At 48.1% G+C, this 20,788-nt stretch overlaps 1 protein-coding gene across 3 annotated transcripts in view; it reads left to right on the plus strand.

Annotated features, from left to right (window-relative positions):
* The window catches only part of TCERG1 (transcription elongation regulator 1), an 86,432-nt gene that overhangs the window by 63,438 nt on the left and 2,206 nt on the right, over positions 1–20,788 (plus strand). For 2 of the 3 annotated variants that reach the window (XM_040406190.1, XM_040406197.1), the window contains 4 exons: positions 8,175–8,339; positions 11,381–11,563; positions 11,813–11,992; positions 13,616–13,699. In XM_040406190.1, the coding sequence (XP_040262124.1) occupies positions 8,175–8,339; positions 11,381–11,563; positions 11,813–11,992; positions 13,616–13,699 (612 nt within the window). The remainder of the gene's footprint in view (positions 1–8,174; positions 8,340–11,380; positions 11,564–11,812; positions 11,993–13,615; positions 13,700–20,788) is intronic. The other variant, XM_040406206.1, reaches the window with a different exon arrangement.

The raw sequence follows: 20,788 nt of genomic DNA on the forward strand, positions 1-20,788 counted from the left end.
AAGCGCAGATCAACACTGGAGATGCATGGGGATATTCAAATCTGCTATCAGCAAGCACAACCCCAATCTTTGACAGGAGCAATTCTCTGACACTTTCTAGGAACAGGTGACGTTTTGGCTCAAATGAGTCAAATTTTCCTCCTGTGCTTGAAAGCTAGTCACAGTAGAGTGCAGTTTTCTTTTTACAGGTGTTTACTGTAGTGTTTTTACATGTGCTTTTATGCATGTTCTAACCTCTCCACTTAATTCACACCAGCCTGCACACCGTGTTGTATTTACAAGGAATTTGATGTTCTTGCATTGCATACAGTAGCCAGTGTTGTACTGTGCACAATGCGTACGCGGTATGATCACTAGTGCACAATTACAAATGCATCTCACCCAGAGATGCTGTATTTTCAGTGTACTTTGCGTTAGTCAGCCAGCAGGCAGTGCTGAATGGCCGTACCTCAGCCAGTTAAAGTGTAACTGCCATTTTATTTTTATTTGTGTAACTAGCTGATGGACCCGGCTTCGCTCTGGTATATTTAATCTATTTCATTTAATGTTTGTGTGTGTCGTTAAAAGATATCAACACTATCCACTATAACAGTGACATCTACAGCACCCCGCCCCCTTAACAGTAACCTCCACAGCACCCCGCCCCTTAAAACTGACCAACCCCCCGCCCCCCACAGTGCCCCGTCCCTTAAAATTGGACCTCCACAGCAGCCACACTCTTTAGTTTGAGCTTTACAGCAGCCTTCCCCTTTAACAGTGAGTTTCACAGCACACCACCCCTTGACAGTGACCTCCACAGGGGCCTGCCACCTTAACAGTGGCCTTTACAGCATTCTGCCCCTTAACATTGACCTCCCTAGCGGACCATCCCCTTAACTGTGACCTCCACAGCAGTTTGCCCCTAGGGTGGCCAGAGGTCCAGTTTTAGGCCGAACAGTCCGGCTTTCAGACTCCCTGTCCTCCGTCTGGTGCAGGGCCTGAACGGACACAAGGATGTCCTTTTGAACAGCTCACTCAGACAGCAGCACTGTGCTGTCTGTGAGCTGCAGGAAGAAAGTCACCGTCGATCCCACCTCTGCTGCTGACAGAAGTTGATTTTTAACTTCATTTTTTCAATCCCCATCGGCTGAGAAGGGGGCGTGGTCTAACCAGATCGTGGCGTGGCTTAGTATGACATGGGGGCGGGGGTTTTAAGTCTTTTGAGGGTGGACACATTGTGGCAGGGGGCATGTCTGGGCTCCTTCCTGCAAGAGTGACACCCCTTTGGGCACCTTACTGGCTCATTTGCATACCAAATAAACTGGATTTTCAGAGGATAAAAACATCTATTGCTGGAACAAAGGCACATCTTGAAATAAGGTACTTAGTGCTATTAGGCCATGGCTTTACTTCAATAGCAATTATCCTGGTGTCAGATTTCCTTTAAAGCTCACCTACAGCAGTGAAGAAAAATGACTGGGTTGTTATGGAAACCTGGAGTAAAACTGTATGTGGAGGCTAATGGCCTGCGAGCTTCTATTGGGGTCATGTGATCAAGCTTCTATTGGCTACAGCATTTTTGGGAATATCTCAGGAACGGTACGTCCTAGAGAGCTGCAACATAGAAACATAGAATGTGTCGGCAGATAAGAACCATTTGGCCCATCTAGTCTGCCCAATATACTGAATACTATGGATAGCCCCTGGCCCTATCTTATATGAAGGATGGCCTTATGCCGATCCCATGCATTCTTAAACTCCTTCACTGTATTTGCAGCTACCACTTCTGCAGGAAGGCTATTCCATGCATCCACTACTCTATCAGTAAAGTAATACTCCCTTATATTACTTTTAAACCTTTGCCCCTCTAATTTAAAACTATGTCCTCTTGTAGCAGTTTTTCTTCTTTTAAATATTCTCTCCTCTTTTGCCTTGTTGATTCCCTATAGAAACATAGACTGGTCTAAAACCTTCCTGGACACCTGATGTACCTGTGTGCCAAATTTCGTGATTGTAAATGCGACGGTGCGGATTCCTTTAGCGGACATACATACACACATACACTCAGCTTTATATATTAGATGTGTAGGGGCAGTGATGACCATTTTTGTAATATACTTTCATTACTAAAAAAAATAATACATTTCTATTAGAAAAATAGCTTTAAAGTGGCCCGTTTTGAGCCTTGGCAACGCCCCTCCGTCTTCTGTTTACGTAACACAGCCAGTGTTGAGTGTGTCTCCACAGTTATGTAAACAGAAAACAGGGGGGCATTGCTAAGGCTCAATGGGCCACTTTAGAGCTATTTTTCTAATAGAAATGTACAATATCAGTAATTAAATTTATATTTAAAAAATGTTCAGCATCACATACATCACAGAAATAAAAATGGAACGGTAGTTACACTTTAAAGCTAGGGTTGTTTTCTGCGCGACCCTTCATCTCATTGTTTCAAAGTTGCAGACTGTCCAACGCGCCACAGAAGGGAACATAGGCCAAGTCTCTACCCTGAAGGCTAATGCTAACTGGCCAAGCATTGCTAGGCTAGTTTATGGATCTGCATGTTGCTGAAGAGTGCAGTCTCTCGCTGCACTGGTAATCGCTGTTCATTTTTAAATGGTGTAGGTGTATTAGCCATTTTCTATTAATCAAACTATTAAGGCTTGTCCGGTTAGTAAAGCACCTCTGTCATGAGAAGGTGAGGCTGTAATAAGGCCCTCCTATAAGATGCACTAGTAATACTATGGTAGCATTGCCTTAAAGGGGTTTTTCTGGTTAGGCCTCATGCTATGTTTTGCGGTCCGCAAATTGTGGATCCGTAAAATACAGATGCCATGGACTGGAGCACTACCGGTGATGTTTATTCCACCGCTCTGCCCCCCACAAGAAGACAAAGTGGACCAGGAGGGCTTGACCTTCCTGCTCCCCCCAGCCATGGGGCCACCTATTCCCGCCTTCCAATCCGGTCCCTGTCACTTGTGCCAGGGACTGAAGAGGTGGCACCGCTGGTCTGTATCTGATGGGCGAAGAACACAGATGAAGACAGGTAAGTATGTCTCTCTGTGTGTCACCAGGGGCTGGACTGACAATATGGACTTGGAGCACGATCTTTGTACCTGGGGACCTCCTGCATGGCACCTCCCCGCCCGTGCACTGCCGGCACGGGGGGGAAGGGGGGTTCTAAATCGGCAGCGGCGGCCTCAGCGATCGCGGGCGGCGGCGCTGAGATTGCCGCCGCCCTCCCCCTTCATCTTCTGCCCTGGGCGTCATCTCCCATTCATAAACCCCCTCTGTGCCTCTTGGACCGCGGCCGGGGCCCCTTCTCTGCCAGATCGCGGCAGCTGGTTGGCGGGGCTTTGCGCCAGCGGTCCGTGAGGGAAAGGGTTAACTCTTCGGCCGGGCGTCTGGAGGGGGCGGAGCCTAATTTTCCCGCCGCGCTCCCCTGTCCTGCCTGCTTCTTCCGGAAGTACGGAGGCAGTGCGCGTGTTTTCCACCCTGAGAGGATCGTCCTTCTCGCTGCAGATCGCCTCCCCGCCACATCCTGCCCCTGGGGACACGTTCCAAGGGTTACTCTGCGCCACTCTGGTAGGACCAGCGCAGCTCCCCTCCTCTATACCTTCTCTGGCTCCCTGCTCTCGGTCATGTCGGTCATCCCGCGCCCCAGGTCCTTGGTAGTGCTACCCATTATGCCTGCACTTCATGCAATGTGAAGTTTCCTAGGGGTCAAGCATACCCCCTCATGCCAGGCCACCCAGAGTGTGCCACCTCAGTCGCAGTCCACTGACGTGCACCCTTCTGCTGGAAGTATGGAACCGGAATGGGCCAAATCCCTGTCCTGGGCGGTAACTGACCTGTCTAAGATCTCCCAATCCACCCTTTCCTTAATGGGTCGCTTGGTGGAGACGTCGTCACCTGCGCAACCTGCTCTCTCCCAGGGTGCACCATCCAGGAGCAGGCACCCTAGCAAGCGCCCCAGGCAGGAACGCCCCTCCTCCTCGGATGCATCGCCTTCTCCTCCTCCCCCCGGTTCGCTGTCCAGGGCGTCCTCGTTGGTTGGAGACCATTCGTCCGGAGGAGAACTCGCCGAGTCGGACACTGATGTAGATCCGGACTGCTCATCCCAGATGGCCGCCTTAGTGGACAGTCTGGTTTCGGCAATCCGGGACACCTTTCAGCTTCAAGAGGAGGGCCCCTCTTCCAGTCACCAGGGAGTTTGCGTAGCAAACAGGCTCCCAAGTCGTTCCCAGTACATGACGATTTTTCCGTCCTCACCGCTAAAGCATGGGAACAACCTGGTTCATGTTTCCTGATCCCCAAGCGGCTGGATCTTCTTTATCCGTTCCCCCCGGATTGGGTGGGTAAGTGGTCTTCCCCTCCAAAGGTGGACCCGCAGGTGGCTCGCCTGGCCAAGAATACCACTATTCCGATTGCGGACGGCTCCTCTCTGCAGGACCCCCGTAGACCGACGGGTCGAATCGCTGGCGAAGTCTATTTTTTTTTTTTTCTGCCACCGGTTCGGCACTCCGTCCCATTTTCGCTTCAGCGCGGGTGGCTAAGGCGGTTTCCGAATGGGCCCTGCGCTTACATCAAGATTTAGATTCGGACATTTCCCGCACAGACCTCCAGGCTCTGGCGGCCCAGATATCCCAGGCAGGGAAGTACCTTTTGTGAGGCGGCCCTGGACGTGGGTTCCATGGTCGCGCGGTCCTCCGCCTTTGCCGTCTCCATTCGACGGGAACTCTGGTTGAAGGCCTGGCAGGCCGATTCTTCCTCCAAACGTTCCCTTCTCTCCCTTCCCTTCGCTGGTTCTCGTCTTTTTGGGCCCAAACTTGACTAAATCATTTCTGAGGCCACGGGTGGCAAAAGCACTCATCTTCCACAGCCCAAACCCAAGCGTTCTTTCCGACCACGTCCTTCTGCGCCTCGCCAGTCCTTTCGCTGCTTCACGGGCACCTTGGATCGTCCGTTTTCCCTTCCTCAACAGGTTCGGTCGGACCTCCCATTGGTGGCTCTCCCCAACTCACCTGGAGGTGGGGAAGTCTTTCCTTCCGATCAGATGGATGGTCATTACGACCGACGTCAGTCTTCAGGGTTAGGGAGGGGTCTTCGGCACTCGGACTGCCCAGGGCGTATGGTCTCTGGTCTCTGTCGGAGTCCAGACTATCCATCAATGTCTTGGAGCTTCGTGCGATTTTCCTCTCACTGCGCCATTGGTCTCCCCTCCTGCGGGGCCTTCATGTCCGAGTCCAGTCGGACAATGCCACAGCTGTGGCGTATGTCAACCATCAGGGGGGGGACTCTCAGCTCGACCGTCAGGTCGGAAGCGGCAAGGATCCTCAGGTGGGCGGAGACCCATGTTCCGGCCCTGTCGGCGGTCCAAATTCCCGATCTTCTGTCGCAAGGGCCCGTCTTCCACCCGAGTTTAGATACTCTACGTTTGACGGCGTGGCTCTTGAAACCTTCCTTTTGAAGCAGCAGGGTTTTTCCGATGCAGTGGTTCGGACGCTCATTCGGGCCAGGAAACTTACCTCTTCCAGGATCTATTATAGAACCTGGAAGTCCTTCCTTCGTTTCTGTGAAGAGCGGGACCTATCCCCCAGATCCTTCTCCCTGCCGGTCGTTTTGGCTTTCCTTCAGTCCGGACTGGAATTGGGCATGGCTCTCAGCTCTTTGAAGTTGCAGGTGTCGGCCCTTTCCATTTTCTTTTAGCGATCCTTGGCGGCACTGAGTTAGGACCCTTCCTTCAGGGCGTTGTGCACTCCGCTCCGCCTTACCGTCCTCAACTTCATCCGTGGGATCTCAACTTGGTATTGGGGGTTCTGCAAGCTTCTCCTTTCAAACCCTTGCCGGAGGCTTCCCTCCGCCTGCTGTCCTGGAAAGTGGCCTTCCTGGTGGCCATCACATCCATACGCAGGGTTTCAGAGTTGGCAGCTCTGTCATGCCGTGAACCATTCCTGGTCTTTCATCAGGACAAGGTGGTCCTCAGTCCGGTCCCTTCCTTTTTCCTGGGACCCGTCCTTGGGCTCTCCTATCCGAGAGGTGTTGTTACACCGTCTAGATGTGGCGCAGGCTCTGCGGATTTACCTTTCGGCAGTGGCTCCCTTTCGAAGCACGGACGCCTTGTTCGTCCTTCCGGAGGGGTCTAGGAAGGACTTGCCGGCTTCAAAGGTGACTATCTCCCGGTGGATTCGCTCCACTATTTTGGAATGTTACCGCGTTTGGGACAGGACGCCCCCTCCGGGGATCACGGCCCACTCTACCAGGGCACTTGGATCCTCCTGGGCTCACTTCCACCGGGCGTCGGCAGCTCAGTTGTGTAAAGCCGCGACCTGGTCTTCCCTCCACACTTTTACAAAGTTTTACAGGGTTCACACTCTCGCTTCTGCCGACGCCGCTCTGGGCCGCCTGGTCTTGCAGGCTGCAGTGTGATGACTGTCACGAGGTTCTCTACCACCTTCACTCTGTTTTTGTGTTCCCTCCCGATGGACTGCTTTAGGACGTCCCATGGTCTGTGTCCCCCAATGATATAAGCGAGAAAGCTAGATTTATTGAAACTCGCCTGTAAAATCTGTTTCTCGCTTGATTCATTGGGGGACACAGCACCCACCCCGTTTGGGTCAGTTGTCCGTGGAGTTGGTTGATGTTGTTTTATCCTTCTGCTTCTCCTACTGCTTTTGCACAAACTAAAGGCTCTCTCCTGACAGGAGGGGGTATAGCTGGCGGAGGAGGAGCTGCTAACAGTTTTCAGCCTAGTGTCGCCTCCTAGTGTCGCCAAGCAGCTATACCCATGGTCTGTGTCCCCCAATGAATCAAGCGAGAAACAGATTTTACAGGTGAGTTTCACATAATCTTGTTTTTATGTGCATGAGGCCTTATCAAGATTTTTAAGCAAGTGCCCGCAGCCTAAAAATCCTAACCGGAAAACTTTTTTTTTTAAACAATAAGCCCTCACTCAACTAGGCCTGAATAGGTGGAATGTTGTCATTGAAAACGTTTGTGAATCCAAACAGTCAAATACAACATTGTTTATACATAGACACCCAGACACACAGCATCCACTATGCAAGTCAGGATAAGATATAGTTATAGTTGTATTTGGAGTCCGCAAAATGGGTCCGCATCCGTTACACAATTTTGCAGAACCCATTCAATTTTAATGGGGCCACAAAAGATGCAGCCAGCACAGTGTGCTGTCCGCATCCGCAATTCCGTTCCGTGGCCCCGCAAAAAAAAAAGAACATGTCCTATTCTTGTCCACAGACACAGACAAGAAAAGGCATTTCTATTATAGTGCCGGCCATGTGCGGTCCGCAAAATGCTGAACGCGCTGGGCCGGTGTCCGTGTTTTGCTGATCCGCAATTTGCGGACCGCAAAACAGTTGCTGACATGTGTGGACCCTAAGAAGGACTCGGGTATGTCGTAAAGAAACTGGAAGCCAATCTTAAAGGGTTTCTACCACCTCATTTGGACCTAATTAGCGGTCAGACACTAGCGATCTGCTAGTGTCTGCTCTACCTAACCATGCTATTCTAAGACCTTTGTGTGCAGCCGTTACACTAAAAAAACTACTTTTATTGCTATGCAAATGAGCCTCTAGGTGCTATGGGGGCGTCTTTTCAGCACCTAGAGGCTCCGTCTACTCACCCTGTATTCCGCCCCGCTCGTCCGTAAAGCCCGCCCATCTCTAGATTGCCAGCCTCCATCTCATCCATCGGCCTTATTCTCGCGCCTGCGCCGTGTGCGTCTATATTCGGCGCAGGCGCAGTGACTCTGACCGGCCGGGCGTCGTCTGTTCGGGAGCGGTCAGACAGTCACTGCGCCTGCGCCGAATACAGACGCACACGACACAGGCGCGAGAATAAGGCCGATGGATGAGATGGAGGCTGGCAATCTAGAGATGGGCGGGCTTGACGGACGAGCAGGGCGGAATACAGGGTGAGTAGACTGAGCCTCTAGGTGCTGAAAAGACGCCCCCATAGCACCTAGAGGCTCATTTGCATAGCAATTTTTTTTTTGTGTAACTGCTGCACACAAAGGTCTTAGAATAGCATGGTTAGGTAGAGCAGACACTAGCAGATCGCTAGTGTCTGACAGCTAATTAGGTCCAAATGAGGCGGTAGAAACCCTTTAATGCTCTCCTACATAGTGTTACCATCTTTGTGAGCTCTGTTCTCATTTGCCTCTTTGATTTTAGGTGAAGCTGGACTTCTTTGACCTCTTAGCCAGTCACCATTTGGATGCACAGTCTCGCTGGAGCAAAGTCAAAGACAAAATAGAAAGTGATCCTCGGTACAAGGCTGTAGAGAGCTCATCAGCTAGGGAGGAGCTTTTCAAGCAGTATATTGAGAAGATAATAAAAGTAAGCATAAGTCGGAAAGATCATTCTTTTCATTTCTCCCTGCCTACAGTCCTTCACTCTTTAGCATTTTTTTCACTGCTAAATATTTCACATGATTTGCGTCACTCCCCCTCCCCCCCACCAGAGCTTTCCAAGTCTACTTGTGTCCACATTACCAGAAGTGATTTGTATTTTTGGTTTATTCATTGTTTTAGTGTGAAATGATGTAGGCTTTCCTATTGTAATTTTTTTTTATGGAGTCTTTCACTTTGTGGGTATTTTTCTTAAAGGGATTGTTTCATTTCACCATTATTAAAGCGAGATGAGACACAATCTCGACCACCAGCCAACTGGGAAACAATGGAGCGCACCAATGCTCACTGTTACAGTAACTCCCATGGAAGTTGCAGAAACTGCATAGCACAGAAAGCCCATAGACTTCTATTATGACGGAATGAATAACGGAATGCCTCTAAAGGCATTCCGTTATGCATTCCGTCATAAAATTGTGTTATGGTCCGTGGTAACGTAATCTATAACGCAATTCTTCTTTTACCACTAAACGAATCGCAATTGAGCTATAATGAGTGTTTATAATGTCAGAGAGCAGAGAAAAGGAGTCCGTCAGCTGAGCTGCCTGACGGAACATAGTGAAATTTCAGATCCTGCTACTAGAGAAACTTAGAGGACCTTTCACTAGAATAGAAAATCTAAACTAAGTATACAGACATGGAGAGCGGCGCCCAGGGATCTCCCTGCACTTACTGTTATATCTGGTAGGGATCGACCGATTATCGGTTTGGCCGATATTATCGGCCGATATTGAGGATTTTGAACGTTATCGGTATCGGCATCTATTTTGCCGATATACCGATAACGTATGGGGAACACAGAACGCGCTGCTCTCAGCGCTCTCTGTGTTCCCTCCGCAGCACAGGGGAGAAGGAAGCAGTGTCTCCCTCCCCCTGTGCTGCTGCTGCCGCCAATGAGGGGATAGAACATAAGAGGAGGGGAGGGGCTGTGGCCGCTGCGCCACCAATGAAGATAAGCCTCTCATTCATTCATATACAGGAGGCGGGAGCTGGCTGCAGAATCACATAGCCGGCTCCCGACCTCTATGAGCAATAGCTGCGGTCCGCGGTAGTTAACTCCTCAGGTGCCGCGGATCGCAGCTACCGCTGATAGAGGTCGGGAGCCGGCTATGTGATTCTGCAGCCAGCTCCCGCCTCCTGTATATGAATGATCAAGAGACTTATCTTCATTGGTGGCGCAGTGCGCCCCCCCAAGCCCCCCAGTATTAATCATTGGTGGCGCAGTGCGCCCCCCACCCCCATCCCGGCCAATAGTAAAAACATTGGTGGCGCAGTGCGCCCCCCCCCCCCCCAGTATTAATCATTGGTGGCAGTGGCCACAGGATCCCCTCTCCCCTGCTCCTCCGATCGGAGCCCCAGCTGTGTAAGCCTGGGGCTCCGATCGGTTACCATGGCAGCCAGGACGCTATTGAAGCCCTGGCTGCCATGTTCAGCTCCATGCTGCTGTGTGCACTATGCACAGAGCAGCAGGGACAGTGTGAGATCCTATTCACCCTGATAGAGATCTATCAGGGTGAATAGGACAAAGGTTCTAGTCCCTAAGGGGGTTAAAAGTTAGTAAAAAAAAACAACACAAAAATATTAAGTATAAATGAAAAAGATTTATAAAAAAAAAATACACATTAACAATAAACAAAAAAAATACACATTAACAATAAACATATTAATTTTCAGCAGATTTGTGTAGGAATTTTTTTTTTTCTCAAAAATGAAAATTCCCAGAATATCGGTATAAATTATCGGCTATCGGCCTGAAAGTTCACAAATTATCGGTATCGGCCCTAAAAAATCAATATCGGTCGATCCCTAATATCTGGGTGCCGCTCCGTTCTCCCGGTATAGGCTCCGGTAACTTCATATGTTCGGCTCCACCCAGTGGAGCCAGCCGGCGTCTTTCTCCCAGGCTTTAGCGCTGGCCAATCGCAGCGCTCAGCTCATAGCCTGAGAGAAAAAAAACCCTCTCAGGCTATGAGCTGAGCACTGCGATTGGCCAGCGCTACAGCCTGGGAGAATGAGACTCCGGCAGGCTCAACTGGGTGGAGCCGAACATATGAAGCTACCGGAGCCTATAACGGGAGAACGGAGCGGCGCCCAGATATAACAGTAAGTGCAGGGAGATCCCTGGGCGCCGCTCTCCATGTCTGTGTACTTAGTTTAGATTGTTTATTCTAGTGAAAGGTCCTCTTTAAGGCTACACAAAGACAATGGTTAAACATTTTTAATTAAAAAAAAAATCATTTTTAGCTCAATGAGTACAATACAGTAATACAAAAATGCCCCCAAAGGTGTACATAGACCATGGGGTTCATCAGTGTCCATTGGCTATGGAACTTATACATTTTGTCTTGCTTAAAATCTAATTTTCTTAAGGCCTCGTTCACATTTCCGTTTTTTCACTGACGTGTGCTCTCCACATTTAATTTGAATCTGTTTGTACATCAGTAGTTTCTTTTACTGACCGTAGGCCAGTAAAAAAAAACATACAAAAACATGTACTACTTTGGTCCGTGATGCTGACCAAACACTCCCATTGAACATTGAAATCTATGGGTCCATGAAAATCAGACACAGCACGGTTGGCATCAGTGTTGCATTCGTAATACATCCATTTTTCAATAAAGACTGATGGGAGATGCTCTGGAACTTAATTTTCACCTGAGCAGCGTCCATGAATTTCGGATGACGCACAGTAAAACAGGACACGTGGACCATGCACAGATCCTTAATGGATGAAACATGGACGTTGTTTTTCACGGATGTCAAACTGACACGGAAATATGGTCGAGGCCTAACTGGAAGATGTTTTTCTGAACACATTGTGTTGCTGACACATATGCTACTACATAGGATTGCCTATAAGTCTGCAGGGCTAATTGTGTATATGAGTCTGTAAGAAAATTCTGATACATAGAATTAAAGTTATATTTAGATATTTGGCTTGAAAATCAAAGTACACCTTTTTAATTGTAGAATTTAGATGCAGAAAAAGAGAAGGAACTGGAAAGACAAGCTCGTATCGAGGCCAGCTTACGTGAGCGAGAGCGGGAGGTTCAGAAGGCGCGATCTGAGCAGACCAAGGAAATTGACAGGGAGCGGGAGCAGCACAAGCGAGAGGAGGCAATCCAGAATTTTAAAGCTCTTCTGTCTGATATGGTAATGATTACCCTTATTTAAATGGTAATTTATACTGTGATTGCTTATTTCTGTGTTTTTCCAGGAGCAATATCTGCAAACATAAAGCAGATGTACAGTATTTAATCAGGGGAAGCAAAGAAGAAAAAAATCTAATTTTGCTTTTGAAGTTTGCGGTTTTAGCTTCATGGCATAGAAGTTCTACCATCACTATGCAGTGTGCACATACACAGTAAATGGATTTTGATGTATTGGTATTCTTTCTTACAGGTACGATCATCTGATGTTTCATGGTCTGACACCAGAAGGACTCTTAGAAAAGATCACCGATGGGAGTCTGGCTCCCTGCTGGAAAGGGAAGAAAAGGAAAAGCTTTTCAATGAACACATTGATGCTCTTACTAAAAAGAAGCGTGAATATTTCAGACAACTGCTGGATGAAACGTATAGTGTACGTCGCACAGCATTCTCTTGATCCTTTATTTCTACTAAATAAGTCTAGTAGTTATTTAATTTCACAGTTTTGCTTTTCTAGTATGCCCCCCTAAGGGTACATGTGGCCCTAAGGGTACCCGTGGCACATAATTCCGTACTGGATCCGAAACACTCCATATAAGTTAAATGCAGATTTGTTGTGGATTTCACCCATTTCACATATCCAACATGTGGCTACTTGTGCTAATACTAGAATTAACCTGTGTCAGCAAAGTTGACTGTTTTAAATGTTTTGTATTTCTACATCCCATTAAAATACTGGAAATACACTGCCTGCCCAAAAAAAAAAGTCGCCACAAAAAAAAAGTCACACACTCTAATATTTCGTTGGACCACCTTTAGCTTTGATTACGGCACGCATTCGCTGTGGAATTGTTTCGATAAGCTTCTGCAATGTCACAAGATTTATTTCCATCCAGTGTTGCATTAATTTTTCACCAAGATTTTGCATTGATGGTGGTAGAGTCTGACTGCTGCGCAAAGCCTTCTCCAGCACATCTCAAAGATTCTCAATGGGGTTAAGGTCTGGACTCTGTGGTGGCCAATCCATGTGTGAAAATGATGTCTCATGCTCCCTGAACAACTCTTTCACAATTTGAGCCCGATGAATACTGGCATTGCCATCTTCGAATATGCCTGTGCCATCAGGGAAGAAAAAATCCATTGATGGAATAACCTGGTCATTCAGTCAGTTCAGGTAGTCGGCTGACCTCATTCTTGGAGCACATACTGTTGCTGAACCTAGACCTGACTAACTGCAACAACCCCAGATCATAGCACTGCCCCCACAGGCTTGTACAGTAGGCACTAGGCATGATGGGTGCATCACTTCATCAGCCTCTCTTCTTACCCTGATGCGCCCATCACCCTGGAACAGGGTAAATATGGACTCATCAGACCACATGACCTTCTTCTATTGCTCCAGAGTCCAATCTTTATGCTCCCTAGCAAATTGAAGCCTTTTTTTCTGGTTTGCCTCACTGATTAGTGGTTTTCTTACGGCTACACAGCTGTTCAGTCCCAATCCCTTGAGTTCCCTGCGCATTGTGTGTGTGGAAATGCTCTTACTTTCACTATCAAACATAGCCCTGAGTTCTACTGTTGTTTTTCTTCGATTTGATTTCACCAAACGTTTAAGTGATCACCGATCACCATCATTCAGGATTTTTTCCCCGCCATATTTCTTCCTCTAATACGATGCACCCCCACTATCCTTCCAGTTTTTAATAATGCGTTGGACAGTTCTTAACCCAATTTTAGTAGTTTCTGAAATCTCCTTAGATGTTTTCTCTGCTTGATGCATGCCAATGATTTGACCCTTCTCAAACAGACTAACATCTTTTCCATGACCACGAGATGTCTTTCGACATGGTTAAGAAATGAGAAGCAACTCATTGCACCAGTTGGGGTTAAATAACTTGTTGCCAGCTGAAAGATAAACACCCATGCAGTTATTATCCATTAGGAGGCCCATAACTATTTGCTTAGCTAAATCCAGGTGGCGACTTTTTTTTTGGGACAGGCAGTGTATAATAGCTGATTTTAAGCCATTCTTATAACAAAGCTGTCTGTTTTTTAGATCACTTTAACATCAACGTGGAAGGAGGTAAAGAAGATAATTAAAGACGATCCTCGCTTCATTAAATTTTCTTCCAGTGACCGGGTGAGGAATTGTTATCCAAGATTCATGATTGTCATAGTATTGGTTTTGTGATCAGTTATGTAAGTATTAGGCCTTGTTCATACAGTGCAGCTTTTGGATTAACCCCCTATGTTCTCACAGCTAGGGAAGAACGAATCGACTTAGGATGAAACACCCAAAGTTGATTTGCATAAAACTTTGTTCCAATACTGTATGGAGCAGGAGCTCCGTACAGTATTAGAATGTATTGGCTCTGATGAGCCGAAGTTATTTCTTCCTAGAAGTGTTGCGAGACTTCAGGTAATAACTTGATAAATTAATTTGTACTGTAAAAAAAAACATTTCTCGCCCATATTTATTGGGGGACACCAGAACCGTGGGTATAGCTATGTCCTCTAAGAGGCATTGACATTAGATAAAGCTGTTAGCCCCTCCCACTGCAGCTATACCCCCTCCAGCCTGTAGTGAGAGCTTCAGTTTTTTCTAGTGTCAATAGGAGGCAAGACCTCCCTGCTCTACAGGGAAGCTCCTGAAGATTATTATTATTTTTTTTCCTTCTTTCAGGTGGGAAACAGTGGTTGCCTAGCCTCCCTGTTCTCCCGGGGGAGCACGCCAGCGTTGGTCCACCGCGCTGCCTCCTTCCCCACAAGTAGACGAGGTGGACCAGGGAAGCCTCGCTCCCCTGCATCTCGCCAGCAGAAGGGTCACCCATCCAAGTCCCTCTTCCAGCATCCCGCCACTACGGTGCCAGTAGCTGAAGGGGTGACCCTGCTGGATAAGAGGAAAGGTGAAGATAGCGGCAGGACAGAAGGGAGGATGAAGATGAGGTGAGTACACGGGACTAGGTAAGTATTAACCTTCTTCCCCCTCCCTCCCTCTTGGCATAGTTTTCAAGGGTTAACTGAGGGGGACACAGCAAGGCACAAGGCTGCCAGGGGCATTTATTTATCGTACACAAAGACCCCTAGGACAGTTTGGTTGATAATTCTCCACCTGCGCAATTCAATAGAGGACCTCTGACACTCCCAATCCACCCTTCTGGGTCGTTTGGTTGATAATTCTCCACCTGCACAATTCAATAAAGGACCTCTGACATTCCCAATCCACCCTTCTGGGTCGTTGGTTGATAATTCTCCACCTGCTCAATTCAATAGAGGACCTCTGACATTCCCAATCCACCCTCCCGGTTCATTTGGTAGATAATTCTCCACCTGCGCGATCCAGGGGAGGATCTCTGGAACTTCCCAATACACCCTCCGGGGTTGTTTTGTTGATAATGCACCGCCTGTGCAATCCGGTGGACGGACCTCTAGAAGTTCACATTCCACCCCCTGGGTAGGTTGGTTGATAAGTCCCCCATCTGCGCAGTCCGCAACTGTCAGGGGCGAGATTCTGAGGAGTAGACCTGTGCTCAAGTGGATCACAGCAGGACATCTCCTCGAATATCTCCACACCCCCACCGTCCTCCCTGGGTCACGCTCAGACACACCCTCCCTCCCTGGAGAGGGTCGGGGGGAGGGGAGGAAATCACTGATTCAGCCCCTGACATGAATCTGAAGCAGTCTCCCAGGATTGCGTCTAGGGTGGCCAGCAGTACTTGTCGTATGCATTGCCCCCTTCCATGGGTGGAGTAATCACACTTCTTCGGGATGCAGTACTTGCCTTATACATTGTCCCTTGCCAAGGTGGACTAAGTACAATAACACTGTTTTCCGTGCCGGGCGTATACATGCCCCCTTCTGTAGGTGGCGGAATTGCATCTCCACTGGGTTCAGTAGCTGCTGTATGCATTAGCCCCTTCCATACATGGCGCGATGACATTATCACTGGTTACATTGTGTGCGGTATGCATTACCCCCTTACTTAGATGCAATAATTGCACTCCCACGGGGTACAGGACTCGCCATATGCACTAGTTCCCACCGTGGGAATTAACCCCCTCTTCATAGGTTGAGTATTTCCCTACCACTGGCTTAAGTACTTGCCGTATGCATTCCACCTTCCATAGGTAGAGTAATTGCACTACCATTGCATACGGTCCCGACTGTCACGCTATCCCTTTCCATGGGCGGAGTGTTGCACTTCACCGTGCTTCCTGTTGTATTAACCCCTTCCGCAAGTAATCCACTAGCGGGAATAACTAAACATCTTGGGATGCTGCAATTCAACTACGCCACGGCTCTAGGTGCCTTTGCTTATTTCACAAGGGGGCGTGGCAACAGTCTGTACCCGCGGGTGCCCGGTACTCCCGCCAGTGGATACGGTGGCTATCCTTCTTTCTTTTGGCGCGGGTTTTGAACATGCTTATAACATCCTCTGTCTTCTCAGGGGGTTGCCTAGCATCACTTATGTGTCCCAGAGACCCCCACCATTCCTGTCGGTCATGATATTGTCCACTTCAATGCTTAGTGCGTACACCATTGCACATATATGGTGAGTGCGTTCCAGCGAGTCGAGTGTTCACTGACTCTGTATTCTCTACCCACCACTCCTCCTTCTCTAGGAAAGGGCTTATGCTGGCACTCTCCACAGGTGCAGCTTTGTCGCTAATGCTAGAGTTCGTAGTCGCTGTAGTGGGACATCCCCCTCAGTTAGGGGTCCTACCCTGACGCTAGCTTTGGCAGTTGCACCTGTTCAGCGCCCTTCCAGGTACAGTTTTTAAGTTAGCTCTACTTCTTTGGGGCAGCATGGTACGTGGCTTCTACGGATAGTCTCAGGCCTCCCCCTCAGTTTTGCGCTGACTGGGCAAGCGCTGGCTACTGTTGTGGGAGTGGTATTTGCGTTACCACCACAAACTTCAGTTCTTCTGCACAGCTCATTCGTCAGGTGGTGGACTCTTCTAGCACTGAATTCGGTGGCCCCCTCCTCTGCTGTGGTATGGGGCTAGCGATACAGTGTGACTCCCCTTGCCTGACTTCCTCTTCAGGCAGAGTTTTTTTTTGCACAGCCACTTAATCCTTGGCTACTTCTGTATAGCGCCGGTCTCAGATGGGGAATGGGCTTTAGACCTAGCCTATTCTTCTCCTGTCTTTTTCCTCCTCTGGCTCATGGTTCATAGCCACCCCGCAAGCCTTGGTAGCTCCTACGTTAATACCTGCATTTGCGCGGGGTATTCATTTTGTGGCACTCCGGTCCCGACTGGTGGGCTGTGGCGCCCCCCACATCCCTCCTTCTACAGGGATTCCTTCCATTGGTCCCAGGTGTGCTAACGGTATCTACACAAAAGTTTCCCACCTTTCTCTCCCGAGCAAGAGATCAGGAAGCATGCGGCGTGGACGCCCTGATATCTCCTTCACAGGAGTTCTCCCTCCTTGCGTGTTTTCCCCCCTCCCCCTCCTAACCAGGGTTCTACGGAAGATCAGAATGGAGGGCATTCCGACAATCCTAATCGCTCCAGATTGGGCCCGTCACGCGTGGTACGCTGTCATCGTTCTCCTTCTAGGAGACGTCCCTTGATCACTGCCACTCAGAGACCACCTTCTTTCTCAGGGTCTGGTCTTACATCTGCGTTTAAGGTCTTTTCGTTTAACGGCGTGGCTATTGAATCCGCTATTCTGATGCGGAGAAGGTTTTCGACGGACGTCATCCGCAATATGATTCAGGCCAGGAAGCCTGTATCGTCCAGGATCTATTATAGGACCTGGAGGTCCTTCCTGGGCTTCTGTGGAAGCCGGGACATCCTCACCCTCACTTTTTTCTCTCCCCACGGTCCTATCCTTTCTACAATCAGGGTTGGACCTTGGTTTAGCCCTTAGTTCCTTGATGGGTCAGGTGTTGGCGCTTCTATCCTAGGGGACACAGCTTTCAAGCGTCCCCTGGTGCCATGAAAACCTTCCTTCAGGGAGTGGCACATACGGTTCCTCCGTACTGTCCTCCTCTACCACCTTGGGATCTAAATATAGTCCTCTCAGCGCTACAGACTTCTCCCTTTGAACCCTTTGCTGGAGATCTCTCTCTGACTCCTGTCCTGGAAGGTAGTTTTTTTCTTGTGACTATCACATCCATCAGACAGGTGTCCCAGGTGGGGGCGCTCTTTTGCAGAGAACCCTTCCTGGTTCTTCACAAGGATAAGGCGGTTCTCCGGACCATTCCTTCCTCTCCCAAAAGTGGTCTCTGACTTCCATATCAATGAAGAAATTGTCTTTCCTTCACTGTCCCTCTCCTTCCCACTCTAGGGAAGGGAGTTACATCATTGGACGTTGTCAGGGCTCTGATTATTATTTGGCAGCCTCTAGTTGCTTCCGGCGTACGGAACCCCTTTTGTCATCTGGACGGTCCTCGCAAGGGATTGGCGGCCTCCAAGGTGGCAATTGCATGTTGTATTCGGTCTGCTAGTGCCGAAGCATACCGCGTCCGGAACAGGGTTCCGCCCTTAGGTGTCACGGCTCACTCCACCAGCGCGGTGGGCGCTTCTTCGTCTCGCAGGATCATGCTTCAGTCGCACAGCTGTGCAAGGCGGCTACGTGTCCTCCTTACACACATTCACTAATTCTACCAGGTGCATATTTATGCATCGGCGGACGCTGCTGGGGCCGCATGGTCTTGCAGGCGGCAGTTTCTTAGATGCCTGCAGGGATGCTTGGTTCCATGGGTCTGTGGTTTTTCCCCTCCCTGTGGACTGTGTCCCCCAATGAATATGGGCGAGGTACTATTTGGAACAGAACCAGAGTTCGGGAAAAGGAGATTTTTGTATAACTTACCAGTAAAATCTCTTTCTCGCTCTTCATTTGGGGACACAGCACCCACCCAGTATTGTTGTTCGGTCACAGATGCGGCAGTGTTGGTTAGAACCCTGTTGTTGGTTCCTTGGCATTGTTGGTGTTCCACGTTTTTTCGTTGGTTAACTTGCCTTTCCTACTGCTTGTACACAAACTGAAGCTCTCTCTCCAGGTTGGAGGGGGTATAGCTGCCGTGGGAGGGGCTAACAGTTTTATCTATTGTCAACGCCTCCTAGAGGCCATAGCTATACCCACGGTTCCTGTGTCCCCCAATGAAGAGCGAGAACGAGATTTTACTGGTAAGTTATACAAAAATCTCCTTTTCCCGAACTCTGGTTCTGTTCCAAATGGTACCTTGGAACCAATCCCAAGTTCGGGAAATGTTTTTTTACAGTACAAATTAATTTATCAAGTTATTACCCAAAGTCTCTCGAGACTTTGCGAAGCAATAACTTCGGCTCATCGGAGCGTATACATTCTAATACTGTACGGAGCTCCTGCTCCGTACAGTATTAGAACAAAGTTTTATGCGAATTGACTTTGGATGTCTCATCCGAAGTTGATTCGCTCATCCCTACTCACAGCCATAACTTTTTATTTTTTAATTCACATAGCCATATGAGGGCTTGTTCTATGCAGGAAAAGTTGAACTTCTAGTGTCACCATTAAATATTGCATATGATGTAGTGGTAAGCTGAAAAAAATTCAAATGAGGTGAAGTTGGAAAAAAAATATACAATTCCGCCATAGTTTTTTTTCCGCATTCCCGAGGCTACAAAACTTACCTGTTCCCTTCATTCCTTGTGTCAGTATGATTACAGCGACACCACATTTGTATCGTTTTTCTTGTATTTTAAAGGGGTTGTCTCACTTCAGCAAATAGCACTTATTATTTTGAGAAAATTAATTCAAGGCACTTACTAATGTATTGTTATTATCCATATTGTTTCCTTTGCTGTCTGGATTGATTTTTCCTTCACATTATAGACTGCTCGTTTCCATGGTTATGACCACCCCGCAATCCATCAGTGGTGGTCGTCGTGCTTGCACACTGTAGGAAAAAACACCAGCCTATGTGCAGAGGCCGACACACTTTCCTATAGTGTTCGAGCACGACCGTCACTGATGGATTGCGGGGTGGTCATAACCATGGAAACGAGCTAAATTAGAAATTGCCTTGTATTACCTTCCTCTACATAATACATACAATACTATTTGCTGAAGTGAGACAACTCCTTTAACAAAAATAAATAAAAACTTTGATAAAACAAAAACAGATTTTTTTATAATCTTTTTTCCCCCCTTGCATCACCACATTCTGACCCCCATAACTTTTTTTTTTTATATGTCTATGGAGCTGTGTGGGACTCATTTTGTGGGGTGATGTGTAGTTTTCAGTGTTACCATTTTAGAGTGTGTGCCATTTGGGTCACCTTTTTATTCATTTATTTGGGGAAGTGAAGCGGCAAAAAATGGCGAATTGGCCATTTTGATTTTTTTCTGTTATCGTGCATGATAAATACGTTTATATTTTTGTAATAGTTTGAACATTTTGGGATGCGGCGATGCCTATGATATTTATTTTTATTGTTTATTTTGAGGAAAGGGGGTGATTTTTACCTTTTTTTTTTTTTTTTATATATATTTCATATTTTAAAAACATTTTTTTTTAAAGGGAACCTGTCACCGGGAATTTGTGTATAGAGCTGAGGACATGGGTTACTAGATGGCCGCTAGCAAAACCGCAATACCCAGTCCTCCATAGCTCTGTGTGCTTTTATTGTGTAAAAAAAACAAAACGATTTGATACATATGGAAATTAACCTGAGATGAGTCCTGTACGTGAGAAGAGTCAGGGACAGGACTCATCTCAGGTTAATTTGCATTTGTATCAAATCGTGTTTTTTTTTTTACACAATAAAAGCACACAGAGCTATGGGGACTGGGTATTGCGCATGTGTTAGGCTACTTTCACACGAGCGTTCGGAGCGGATCCGTCTGATGTTTCATCAGACGGATCCGCTCCGATAATGCAGACGTTTGCATCCGTTCAGAACGGATCAGTCTGCATTATTACTTAGAAAATTTTCTAAGTCAGAAAGTAGCCTGAGCGGATCCGTTCAGACTTTACATTGAAAGTCAATGGGGAACGGATCCGCTTGAAGATTGAGCCATATGGTGTCATCTTCAAGCGGATCCGTCCCTATTGACTTCCATTATAAGTCTGGACGGATCCGCTCGCCTCCGCACGGCCAGGCGGACACCCGAACGCTGCAAGCAGCGTTCAGGTGTCCGCTCGCTGAGCGGAGTGGAGGCTGAGCGCTGGCAGGCGGATGCATTCTCAGTGGATCCGCCTCCACTGAGAATGCATTAGGGCCAGACGGATGCGCTC

The sequence above is a fragment of the Bufo bufo genome, chromosome 1, assembly GCF_905171765.1.
Source record: "Bufo bufo chromosome 1, aBufBuf1.1, whole genome shotgun sequence".
In the NCBI taxonomy this organism is placed as follows: domain Eukaryota; kingdom Metazoa; phylum Chordata; class Amphibia; order Anura; family Bufonidae; genus Bufo; species Bufo bufo.